Source organism: Schistocerca cancellata, chromosome 7 (genome assembly GCF_023864275.1).
Source record: "Schistocerca cancellata isolate TAMUIC-IGC-003103 chromosome 7, iqSchCanc2.1, whole genome shotgun sequence".
NCBI lineage: Eukaryota > Metazoa > Arthropoda > Insecta > Orthoptera > Acrididae > Schistocerca > Schistocerca cancellata.
This window is the reverse complement of record NC_064632.1, coordinates 552,978,789-552,992,218: the sequence shown is the minus strand read 5'-3', so window position 1 is coordinate 552,992,218 and position 13,430 is coordinate 552,978,789. Positions and strand designations below refer to the sequence as shown.

At 42.7% G+C, this 13,430-nt stretch overlaps 1 protein-coding gene across 1 annotated transcript in view; it reads left to right on the top strand.

The window, feature by feature from the left end:
* LOC126092032 (solute carrier family 22 member 1-like) overlaps positions 1–13,430 on the top strand; it is a 248,150-nt gene that overhangs the window by 128,928 nt on the left and 105,792 nt on the right. The window contains exon 3 of the mRNA XM_049907429.1: positions 6,850–7,016. Within this exon, the coding sequence (XP_049763386.1) occupies positions 6,850–7,016 (167 nt within the window). The remainder of the gene's footprint in view (positions 1–6,849; positions 7,017–13,430) is intronic.

Genomic DNA, 13,430 nt, shown 5'->3' with positions numbered 1-13,430 from the left:
TTTGCTACTTAAAGTATGAACAAATTGACGACGTTGCAATTTAGTCCCTTTCACTACTAATCAACCAACCAATCATTCTTGTGCCATCGTCTCTCGGTCATAGAAGGGATCCACCTCCTCTCCAAGGATGATGCAGCTCGCAGGGTGGTTACATGTGGGAGTTAGCGGTGCGAGGGATTACAGCTGTCACACGATGGTCACTGTTTCCCACACCAGATGCTTGGCTCACAGACATGTGTACTGGCCCAATAATGACCAGGAGCTGAAGCATTTCGTTGCTGTGTATCCTCTTTGTGTTAGTCTCCCAAGGCTTTGAGCTCCCCATATCCTCCAACAATACAGCCCTGGGAACATATCTATGCGGATTTTGTGTATCATTTCTGAATGTGTTTTAGCTGATTGTCATTGATCCATTTTTGCGTTTTCCATATGTAGTCCAGTTCTCCTTGGCCACTACCAGAGTCTCTGTTCAGGCTCTCCCAAATTTTATTTTTTTTCTGTGGAAGGTTTCCTTGTTATTCTCACTTATGAAAATGGACCTCAGTTCCTATCTCAAGCTTTTCATGATTTTTGTGTGTGGTCAGACATCTGCCATGTTTCCTCCCCTCCCTTAACCCCCAATGGAACAGGGAAGACAACTGCATGATTACCACCTTCAAGACCCAGATGAAAAAATATCTGCACGACTTCACCATTGAAGCATAACCGTTCTTTCTGATGGCCTACGAGATGACTCCTATTGGTACCCGTAGCCCTGATGAACTTCTCCATGGGCACCAGCTGCTCCACGATCTCCATCAAGGATCTCACCCACTGCGCTGAGTATTCCGCCAGGGACAGCAGTCTCAGTGTGTGGTTTTGGTTGTTGCTCCTCCCCCCCCCCCCCTCGGCAGTCATCATGTCAAAATGTGTCAGGGAATGGCTGCCACATCTACATGCTCTGAACTGAGGACTGAAAATCAGCTCCTAGTCCACGTGAATGCCCACCCACCCATGGGTGCCCAACCTGCTGTCACGACCACACCACCACCTTCGCTGGTACCTTGGTCACTGTGTGCCACCTACCTGCTGTTGTTCCACCCTCCTCTTCCAATTGTGTCAGCACTTCTACCTGATGAGCCTACGGCTTTACAGCCTATGGCAGCAGCTCCTGTGCCCCTCCACAGCCAATGGACATGTCCCTCGCTGGTTCGCTATCTGCTGCATGGCCTCAGCATGTGGTGAAGTCTCCTCCACCTGCCACACCACAGTGGGGCGTCACAAGCGATCCTGGCTTGGACTGCCCATTGCCGATCCTGTTATCTCGTGCTCCAGTAGAAGGGCGTCAGGGTACTCCTCACACAGCCACTTTTGTCCATATTCTAAGATCTCCAGTGACGAGAAGTTGCTCTTCCCTCTCGACTCCAAGGCCTCCATGGACATGAACAGCCTCCACATAGCGGCCATCCACAGCAATGCTCCACGAACAAGGGGGAGGAGTGTGGTGACCTTCACAGGTTCCATACCTGATATGCAGGCACATTGTTGTAAGGTGCATCACAGGAGTGAGCAGATGCTAGAACCATCACAGGCCACAGTTCACTGATGCATGTGCGGCCTCTCCTCCCTGCACTCTGCCGGCTGCTCGACAACTTAAGTCGGTTCCAGCCAGCCTCGTCCTCAGTTGCAGGTTGACATTCTGACTAGGATTATTCAACTAGTAGTGTATCTGCTCTGTGGCAAGTGTCTTCCTGTACAAGTTATTTCTAGAAGTAACACACTGTTGTGTCCATCATTGCCTATGTGTTCTTGTGGCTAGAATAACTAGAGAGTAAAAACTGTAAGAGGATTGCAACAAATAATGAAAGATATTTGTGTAGTAAGTCAGTGGCGGCCGCTGAGGCATTCCATTGGTGGGGCAAAAAAAAAACTTTTCTCGATAATTCATATGTTTCACAAGATATTATATCAAACAAAACGTATAGAGAAACAGAAATAAACACTTACAACAGCGCCCGTCTGATGCGCAGTAGGACATTGATATATTCCTGTACAACATGATAGCAAGTGTTTGTATAAGAGAGAGAGAGAGAGAGAGAGAAGGTACTTTGGCTATATTTTTCGCATGTTTGCATGAGATATAAAACGTAACACCAACTTCGAAAATCTCTCTCGCACACACAAATGCACACACTCCTCACAGGGTACGTTCGGTCACTTTAAAGTGGCAGTCGTAAGCAAGGGTTGTTTTGATGTATAGTTGTTTAAGATACCGGTGGACATCGAGCCTTAACTACCACGTAACGACACCACCAACCTCAGCTAACAACTGCGCTCTAGCCGCTACCAAATGATTTATGTACTCCACTTTGCTTTGAGTTGTGCTTGCTGGTTGTTTCCTTTTCTTAATTTGGAGTGCAGAGAGCAACCTTTCTCTGTCACAGGGTTCCAATATGACTCTCACAACACCAGGTGGATTCAGCGATCCATATGTACATTATAATATCGGTTCTGCCTTCCCAGGACCACAGAACACTGGCGTAGGCTGCCAGCCCTGTGAGAGGGAGGCGTGGCTTGTCCCCCCACTCCCCTCTTCGACCCTCGACACCCAGAACACCTCTTTTGTTTACGTTCGCGGCCGACTACCAGAGAAGTCTCTGCTACAACTTGAGTGCCAGTACGAGAAATAATAGAGCATGTATAAATTATTCGAACTTGTAATCTGAATTTTGCGAAGCAAATTTAATAAAATTACCAACATTTAAAACTAAAAGCATTGTACTCACTAAAAGCAGCAACTCCATGCCTTTGGGAAGACAAGTTTCAAAATAATTAGTAGGAAAGATGTTGTAAATCGATTCGTCGCTCCTTCTTGTTGGCAGTAAATCTGTCGTCTCAGATTGAAATGTTCAATTTTACACACGAACGACTTTTCACAGGATAGCATCCCTAAGGCACTCAGGCATTCTTCTTTCATGGTGTTTCGTAGGAACGTTTTAATTCTCCTGAGCATTGAAAAGCACGCTCAGCTTCTGATGTCTAGACATACGTCGTGATAAGCAGTTTCAAAACTTTAACAGTCTCGTCATCGAATGTGTCACGAAGTTCATCTCTAGAACTAGCGAAAGAAACGCAACTTCTCCCAGCTCAGGCCTAGCATAAAAGACTTGAAGCTCACCCTTCAACTTTCTTTTTTCCAGAAATGTAAATGTGTCTTTAATTTCAAGGTATTTGTCAGGAAAATCTGTGCTGTATTTGTCAAACTGATTTACATCAAATAAGCTGGCCGCAATGAGGTGTCCAGTGAACTGAAAACGTAATTTTATTTCAAAAAGGACGGCATCGCACACTTCCAAAGCGTCCCTTTTTTATGCCCATCAGTCATGCATCGTTTCATCATGTTCGAAACTAATCTCGTTAAGGATGGAATCAATGTCATCTCTGATGTTTTGCATTACGGCTTCAGTGTTCTGGTTGTCTTGCGTTGCTGCGGTCGGTTCGGGTATCTTCTTCTGAAGCTGATTAAAAAGTACGGTACGTCTGCATGAGGCATTATCTTATAGAAAAATAATAGTCTGAAAATGACTTCGTTATCTTGCAGTCTTTGTTTTTATGAACCAGCTACTTCAATAGCAGGAGATAGTTTTATGCTCTCACTTGTTTCGGTGACTTCCATAACAGTAATACGACTTTTCCCTGTTTTCAAAAACATCTTTTACTATTCGCGAATGGTAATTCTATCTCGTCACACAAACGGGGCAAGCTTTTTGAATAATGCTATGCAACGCTTTTGATCTCTGTGGCGAGTTAGAAAAGAAAGAAGAATTACCTGAAAGGTGTGCAAAAAAGATGCGGGCTTTGCGATTAACAGAGGCTATCATAGACATAAAGTTGAACTGCTGCGCATAACAATGGATGTTATTTGCGTTTGGATATTTGTCTTTAATTTCTAAACCCCATTCGACTTCCCACTCATAACGTTTGCACCATCGTAACAATGAGCTATTAGTTATGTTCGATCATCGCCAATTAATTGTTCAATTTCTTTCAGACTTCTCTCAGCTACAGAATGAGCACGCGGACTTTCTGAATTAACAAAGTTACAAAATCTTTCAACAGGTTTTCCCCACAACAACATCACGCAAAACGATAACCAATTGAAATTCGCAAGACACATCTGTGCTTTCATTCGCGATTATTGCAACATAATCGGCACGTTTTATTTCTTTACGAACTTCAACGTGCATTGCAGAAGTTCGTTCTGAACAGTCTTAGAAATGCCTTTGAACACTGATGCTTGAATGAGATGAACTTGAAGATGTTTATCCCGTTCTGCGCTGAACTGAATTAGCTTGCGTAAAACCGCCTTATTTTGAGAGGCATCAGATTCATCGTGGCTACTGAGAGCCAGTTCTAAAGCGCCACAGAACCGAATACAGTTTATAATTAAATTCAATATATATCTATTCTTTTCTACACGTTGTAGCTGTGAATTGTTTGTCTATATTGCGAATCTAATTTCTGCCGAATGTTAGTTTCATCTAGAAATGAAAGAGAAAAGAAAGTATCGCTTTGACATTTCATGAACCTATTTTCACAGTCAACTGAATTTTCCCATAGAGATAACACTGTGCTGACAAGACAGCTATATACGGTCAATTACCTGACCTCGCAATAACTACCGTTTGTACAGAACTGTAATACACGAACGTAACGAGTATAAACAGAAAATTATATTCAAATTACACATAGCTATTTATAACAATATTTAAGTGCATTATTTCTGTATTCGATTTAATTGAGCATTAATTAGCGTTTAGGAATGCATTAGCATTAACTCGCGGAAAAATTGCAAAACTGGATTGCAAGAAATCTGCGCCCTGGTGTATTCTAACATGATCACTAGATGGCAGATCGTGCTTCTATGAGGGCAGACGGTGCCAATCTAGTTGGCTCCAAGCTTCAGCAAACTACATATTCCGTAACAATGTTTTATGTGCAGTTGGCGTAGATTTCTCTTTTTTCTTTTTTATACAAGCGGTGCCATGGCACAGCGGCACCACCTCAGAAGCCGCCCTTGTAGTAAGTGCTACTTTGAAATGTAGAAGAGGTTGGCATAGATGACAGAGTCATGGCGGGTTGCATCAAACAAGTCAAGGAAAAAATAAATGATAATAATAATAATAATACTCATTAGTAATCCATTCTATCCGTCTAATGTCAATTATTCTTCTGTAGCAGAAAATCTCAATGGCTTCTGTTGTCCTCTTGTTTGAACTGTTTATCATTCATGTTCCGCCTCTGTACAATGCTACAGTTGAGATTAATATTTTAAGAAAAGACTTCCTAAAGTTTAGATTTGTATTAGATATTAACATACAGTTAAATCTCGATAATTTGAGTCCTGGCAATATGAGCCACCATTTAATCAGAGATCTATGACAGATGATTTAAAAAATCAAAAGAATATCGTGGATAAAATAAAAAATTCACAGGGAGGGAGGAAGGAGGGGGAAGGAGGGGGAGGGAGAGGGAGGGAAATAGCGATTATAATGATGGAGAGGAAGACAATGTAGGTGCCAACAAAATGGGTCATAGTGATGGAATGATGGCATTAGAATTTTCATTGTGCTACATGGAGCGAGAAAATGTGACGATACCTGCTGGCATTATGCTTCTACAAAGATGGCAGCACTATGCTGTTGAAACTGATGTGCTTCACAGAAACAAAAAACTGAAAATAAATTATGTACAGTAGTAACAGTTGTACAGTAGTTTATGTAATATATATTGTTTACTCTAAGTGTTTGAGTTTCTAGTAGGACGTTATTTCTAAAACAAACTCTTAAGTTATACATTAACTGATTAGATAACTTTGTTTACTGTAATAACGTACTATTAACATCAAGTTCTGGATCAAGTTTTAAAAAAGAGGTCTGTAAAACCATCTCTCTCTGTGTAATTCAAGCTCTACGTTGCTCAATTACCACTAATTACCAATGTTTTATGGTAGTTCTCTTTTCCAGAAATGCTGTTGTTGCTATTGACATTCTGCGTTTTCTGTCCTGCTCAAATGGCTCTGAGCACTATGGGACTTAACTTCTGAGGTCATCAGTCCCCTAGAACTTAGAACTACTTAAACCTAACTAACATAAGAACATAACACACACCCATTCCCGAGACAGGATTCGAACCTGCAACCCATGCGGCCGCGTGTTTCCAGACTGTAACGCCTAGAACCGCTCGGCCATCCCGTCCGGCTCTGTCCTGTCTACTTCAGCCACTGTCAGTTATTTTGCTATCCAAATAGGAAAACTCATAGAGTATTACTTTTAGTGCTACACTTTCTAATCTAATCCCTTCAGCATCACCTGATTTAATTCAACTGTATCCGATACTTCGTCAGTGTCCATCTTATAACCTCTTTTCAAGGCAATATCCATTCCATTCCGTTCAAGTGATCTGGCAGAATTTACAAAGGAATCAGAAAACCATAAAGTTTTTGTTTTTCCTACATGAACTTAAATTCCCTTTTAAAATTTCTTCTTTGTTTGCTCAGTGTATAGGTTGAATAACATACAGCAGTTGTAGCCTACCTCACTGCCTTCTCAACTAGTACTGCCCTTTCGTGTCCTTTTACTCTTGTAGTCTTCATACAGATCTGTTAAATTAGTATGGTTTCTGAGATGTGACAGTGCAAGCAGAAAGCAAAAGGAAACACCAGTGTGTTATGTAGAAGTCAGGAAACATACGAGGAAGTAAAAGTGTTTACTGTAGAGTGTCAGTGTGATTTTGTCCACGTTTTGTTATAGTGCTTCAAAGTGTCAGTATGCATGGGTGTTTCACCACTGGATGTGGGTCCTGATGCAGGTGTGTACAGCAGCTGTGAGCGATACTCAGATGACCTGGTGGCGGCTTACATCCAGTGGCAGCGTGACCACAGGCCGCCAGCACGGGCGCATGAGGCACCTGTCACCACCTGTGACCAGGGCTGGCACTACAACCTCTCGGCCCTGCCTGCTACCATGACAAGTGAGGTAAGGTGCACAGTTTGTTTGGGAGTCCACTCACTTCTGGAAAATGAAATAAAGTATTAGAACCTCCAAATCTGTGATTTAAAACTACATATTTCCAGGGGGGGCACACGTAGCAACCTATATGGACAAAATTAGTGTGGCTGTGTACTTTGTACCAACTACATATTGACTGAGAGAATGCTTGTACTCGGTTTTTTTAAACTCTGTAGACTTGTGGGATCGACAAAGGCTGTACTGGTGACTCAGTTTCAGTTTCAGTGGGACTGCAAGAAGCTGGATGACGGCTATGAAGACTCACTCTGCACATCAGGTTGAGATTTATCCTATACGCCATGGTAGTCCGAGAAGACATGTCAGTCATCTCAATTTCAGATGTCAGATATTTATAGATTCACACCTGGACAACATAATGCTTCTTTTCTACTGTCATAGACTACTAAATATATTCAGTATTCAATTCTTATTCCATTTCACACCAGAATGATGGGTATGTTCAAATGATTTAAAAGATATTTGAGAACAGAAAACACAATATATTTTTTACTTATCTTTTACGAGGGCTATTCAGAAAGTAGGGAACATTTCCGTCTGACGCCGCTATGCGCGCGTCGATCGCGTATATTTTGGTATGTGCGTGCTTGGCAGCTCAGTCGGCATCTATGCATGACAGCGGGAACGTCTCTGCGCATCTGGTTTTTTTCTGTATTCGAATTTGAAATGTGCGCTGCAATCGAAAATCCCGCCAGTTGTGAGGTGCGGTCTGTGATTCGGTTTTTGTTGACAAAAAACCGAAACCTATAGAAATTTATCGTGAACTGTGCGAACTGTATGCAAACTACGCACAGAGTGAATGTTCCGCTCGGAAATGGTGCATTCGGTTTAAAAATGGCCGAACCAACGTTCATGATGAAGAGAAGAGTGGATGCCCGAGCATTGTGACTGACAATCTTGTCGCTAAAGTTGATGAAACTATTCATGAAAACTAATGCTTCACAACAACGGAGCTTTCGTTTTCTTTTTCACAAGTTTCACGGACTTTGTTGTTTGAAATTGTCACTCAAAAGCTAGGCTACCACAAATTTTGTGCACGATGGGTGCCCAAACTTCTTACAGTGCACTATAAAGAACAGCAAATCGGGGCAACGTTGACATTTCTGGAAGCCTACCACAAACATGGCGATCCATTACTGGATCGAATCGTAACTGGTGACGAGACTTGGGTGAAACACGTCAATTGCGAGACAAAATTACAGTCCATGGAGTGGGGGCACACAAGGTGTCCCCCCCCCCCCCCAAAGGGGGAAAAAAAAGAAAAAAAAAAACAAGAAAATGTTTGCAAACCTTGTCAGCAAGGAAGTTGATGGCGACAGTGTTTTGGGAGGCAAGGTGTGCTTCTTATTGATTTTCTCGAACGTGGAGCTGCCATAAATTCTGCCCGGTACTGTCAAACTATGCACAGCCTTAGAAGAGCAGTTCAAAACAAACGCAGAGGAAAGCTGACATCCAAAATTTTGTTTTTGTACGACAATACCCGACCTCACACGGCAAACCGCACTAATAAACTCCTTAATTCATTCAAATGGGAAATTTTCCCTCATTCGCCCTGCAGCTCCGATCTTGCACCAAGCGACTTCCGCTTACATCCCAAGATGAAGAACTAGCTTGCAACGCAGCGCTTTGATGAGGATGCGGAACTCCAGGCGGGCGTGACCCACTGGCTGAAGTCTCAGGCGGCAGAATTTTACGACGAAGATCTTTCAAAACTTGTCCACCGCCATGATAAGTGCCTCAATGTGTTTTGTGAATATGTGAAAAAGTAGTATGTCAGTCGCTTTTTCAGATGTATATAATAAAATGTATTTCTTGTACTTAGTTTTTTTTAATGCCAAAACGTTCCCTACTTTCTGAATAGCCCTCGTCTATAATTCATTTCCATGAAAGTTCTTTATAGTCCTGGATTCATTTCTAGTTTTGTGTACTGAAGGCAAACTAGTGATTCTCGTTATTTTACCACTTAACTTCCTCCTTTTACATAAAACAAATAATTTAATTCAGTTTTAGTTACAATTCCTTGCTTTTGGCCACTGTGGTAAACATAACGACTGGCTCAAGGAAGCTCCTGCTCATAATTTTACAACTGAACTGACACTAAAACTCAACACAACTGCCTGCCAAAGATATTGCACTCATCAGGAATAGTTGTATAGCCCATTGATTGTCCAGAAAAATGAATCTTTTCAAATAATTCATTTACAAATTAAGTTTTCTATGTAAACAATAAGTGCAAGGATGCAAATAAATAAAATTGAAATAACTTTTTTAAAAACATTATAAATCTATATTCCGATCAGAAAAAATTTTAATAACTACCTGTAGTTTGAATTTCACTAAAACGCTTGCACAAGTGTTATTCAAACAACTATTTCTTCAGAAAGGAATCTGCAGTGATATAATTGAACTCCAAATATGAAAATGACAAAATAAACAGATCAGTAGCATGTTGCGATTACAAATGAGGAGACTGATATCTGTTGGAATGAAATTCCATACTCTTATAAACATAAAAACCACTGCATAAACTTATTGTCCACTATGTATTATATGGCAGATGCACCATGAGTGATGGTGAGTGTTGCACCCAGATTGTTAGGCACTGTTTGGTACGAACTTGACCAGGAGGAAGGTAGCTTATTTTTAGGGTTCTTCCCTCACCCCACCACAATTTATCTTGTCTTAAATTATGTAGTAAAAGAAGCAACCATATTTCTGAATGGCACCAATTCTTGTTCAGAGATTGTATTAGATTTTGCATTGGCATCAGCTATGGTTGTTTGTGAGTTGACCGAAAGAGTGGCACATGCTACAGTGAATCAGGTAGCAGTGTACACAACTATATCCAGGCTAACGGATGTGTGAGCAGGGTGACCAAGCCTGCAGTGGCCATACATGTCTGGTGTTTGTTGAGAGAGTGCTGAACAGTGCAGGAGACTCTGTAATCTCATTTTGCCCATTCTACTGGTGTTCTCACAATATTACCAGGTTAAGGCATGTTTCTCACATCACGTGACGTGTCGTTCGAGATGTTATACATGTGTGGTTGGCATGATTGTCATATGCATCCTGCAGAATTTGTACATGGGGCATGATGTGGTCGCGACTAGTCTGCTCTGCATTGGAATTGATAGTCATAGGCCATTTAAAACAACAGTTGAAGTTGCATGGAACACTGCATAATTGTCTTTGTGACTGTTCCCACTCACTCAGATTGTTTTCTGTGAGTCTCATCATGCTGGAGTGAGACCCTTCATGGATTTGGAAAAATCAACTGAAAACATTAGCAGACAGGAGAAGCTACCATTAGTTAGCATACTTACATGAAGTATAAAAACAAAAAATTATGACAAGTGCTAATCTACTCACATTGATAATTATATGAATTAGGTACTTCTTGATTGCTTAACATACATATAATACAAGAAAAACAGCTACTGAACTTCTGCTTATACTGCTCAGCTGCTGTTTTTATCAAATAATTCAAACTAAGATCTGTTTAATAGAAACATTAAAGTTATAAAGACTTTATGTCCCTAAGTCGAAACACCTTTTGATAAATTGTAGAAGAAGTGGCTGATCTATTCTTTTACATTATTTCTGAAAATCTGGATTTTTTTAGATTTCCTGCGTAACGGTCTTTTTTATCAATAAAATTTGCTAAAATAGTCTTGATCACATAAATACTTTATTTACACTGGTGACCGGTTTTGATCTGTTACATCTGTCTAGAGCAGCCTGCTCAGCAGCCTAGCTCCTGCCACCATCGTGGAGAAAAAGGTGTGAAGATGATCTAAGTACAATAAATCAAAACCAGTCACCAGTTTAAAAGCATTACATCGGTATTTGTACAGCGCTGGGCTTCATCCATATTCTCTGCATCCATATTCTCTGACAAGTAATGTAAGAGAAGCCAAGAGAGGCAGCACCACAGCAACTGGCCTCCCATGGTACAGAGGCGCTCGGTACACAGCTAAAGCAGGCTCTCCTGTTTCCAGTAGTGATGTAACAGTTACCTTGGCAACCGAATATTCGCTCACCGGATAGCTTGCGTCTGGCCTCCACGCCATATGCTGTGGTTGCCTTAGGTTAGGGCAAAGCTTTCACACTTTGATTTACTGTCTAGTGCTGATGGTTTAGAAGAAATTGACTTGGACAGGATTTGTGATTGGTATAAAGAATGGCAACTAACTCTAAATATAGATAAATGTAAATTAATGCAGATGAATAGGAAAAAGAATCCTGTAATGTTTGAATACTCCATTAGTAGTGTAGCGCTTGACACAGTCACGTCGATTAAAAATTTGGGCGCAACATTGCAGAGCAGCGATATGAAGTGGGGCAAGCATGTAATGGCAGTTGTGGGGAGGGCGGATAGTCGTCTTCGGTTCATTGGTAGAATTTTGGGAAGATGTGGTTCATCTGTAAAGGAGACCGCTTATAAAACACTAATACGACCTATTCTTGAGTACTGCTCGAGCGTTTGGGATCCCTATCAGGTCGGATTGAGGGAGGACATGGAAGCAATTCAGAGGCGGGCTGCTAGATTTGTTACTGGTAGGTTTGATCATCACGCGAGTGTTACGGAAATGCTTCAGGAACTCGGGTGGGAGGCTCTAGAGGAAAGGAGGCGTTCTTTTCGTGAATCGCTACTGAGGAAATTTAGAGAACCAGCATTCGAGGCTGACTGCAGTACAATTTTACTGCCACCAAATTATATTTCGCGGAAAGACCACAAAGATACGATAAGAGAGATTAGGCCTTGTACAGAGGCATATAGGCAGTCATTTTTCTCTTGTTCTGTTCAAATGATTGAAATGGCTCTGTGGACTATGGGACTTAACATCTTAGGTCATCAGGCCCCTAGAACTTAGAACTAGTTAAACCTAACTAACCTAAGGACACTACACACATCCATGCCCGAGACAGGATTCGAACCTGTGACCGTAGCAGTCCCACGGTTCCGGACTGCAGCGCCTAGAACCGTACGGCCACCGCGGCCAGCCGTTCTGTTTGGGAGTGGAACAGGGAGAGAAGATGCTAGTTGTGGTACAAGGTACCCTCCGCCACGCACCGTATGGTGGATTGTAGAGTATGTATGTAGATGTATAAATAACACACACTAAGGTCTTTCACGCTCACTGACAGAACTACATAAAGGTTATTCTGTGAGGTTTTGGGATTGCAGTCGGATCATGTTGACTTCTTGCACAATATTTCGGCTGGTAACCGTTCAGCCACATTCAGGTGTCCGCCACTGTAGACTGCTAGTACACGGTATACCAAAACTGGCGCGAAGACGCATGCGCATTGGTGGCCGTCACAGGAGGCTCTATCGAAGTTCGCACCCTCTACATGTTCCATCTGTGGCACCCAGGTGCGTCCGTAAAGATGAAACTACATGTCCGCCCTCTGTCGGAACGCTCGTTTGCGGTGCTAAAAACAAACGTCAGATGTCGCCAGACGTGTCATTATGGATAAAATGTTTGCGCTCATAAATTAAAGACATCAATGGGTCCTAAATCTTGTCCTGTTGAAAACCGCCGTCACCATTTGTAAGATCTCGTTGTAAACGTATTTCCACACATTCTTTAATTACTGAATACCAAAAGGATCCCGCTGGGGCGAAAATTTTTGTGGCAGAATAACCCATAGAGTGCCCTGTGGTAACCCCCCCCCCCCAAATTCTATAAGTCCCTCCAAATCCTTGAGCGTCAAGCACTCCGCCTCGCCTTCCATATACGCCTCCCGTCCCCCACGCGGATCCTCTATGATCTCATTCCTTTCCCCCATCTGCTCCTATTCCTCGAACATATCCGCATCCTCTACACCTCCCGCCGTCTTGAACCCCCTCACCCCCTAGTTGCTCCTCTCCTCTCCCATCCCCGCCCCCTGCCACGTCTTCACCGTTGTGTCCCCCCTACCCTCCATCTCTACACCCTACATCTCCTTTCCCAAGGTGGCTTCCATCAGCTCCCCCTCCCGGATGATGCCCTCTCTCCCTCCATTTATCCTTCCTATCAACTCTGATCCTCAACCCCCCCTCCTTTCCTCCGTCCTTTCCCTGGGCTCCCTCTTCCTCCCCCCTTCCATCCTGTGTTTTCTCCCCGCCTATCATCTCCTTTCTCCCCCCCCCCCGAGTCCTTTTGTACTCCCCTCCTCTGCCCGTCTGCTCAGCACCCCCCACCCCTCTTATGGATCCTCCTCTTCCATTGGCTCCTTTCCCCCCTCCCCCTTCACTTTTCCTCTCCTTCCCCCCCCCTTTTTCCCGTCATCTGACCAGTTTCCCCCCACCTGCTGTCGGGTGTGGTATGTCGTATTTGTGCCAACTTTTAGCGCAGTGTTTAAGTGAGTGTCCTTCCA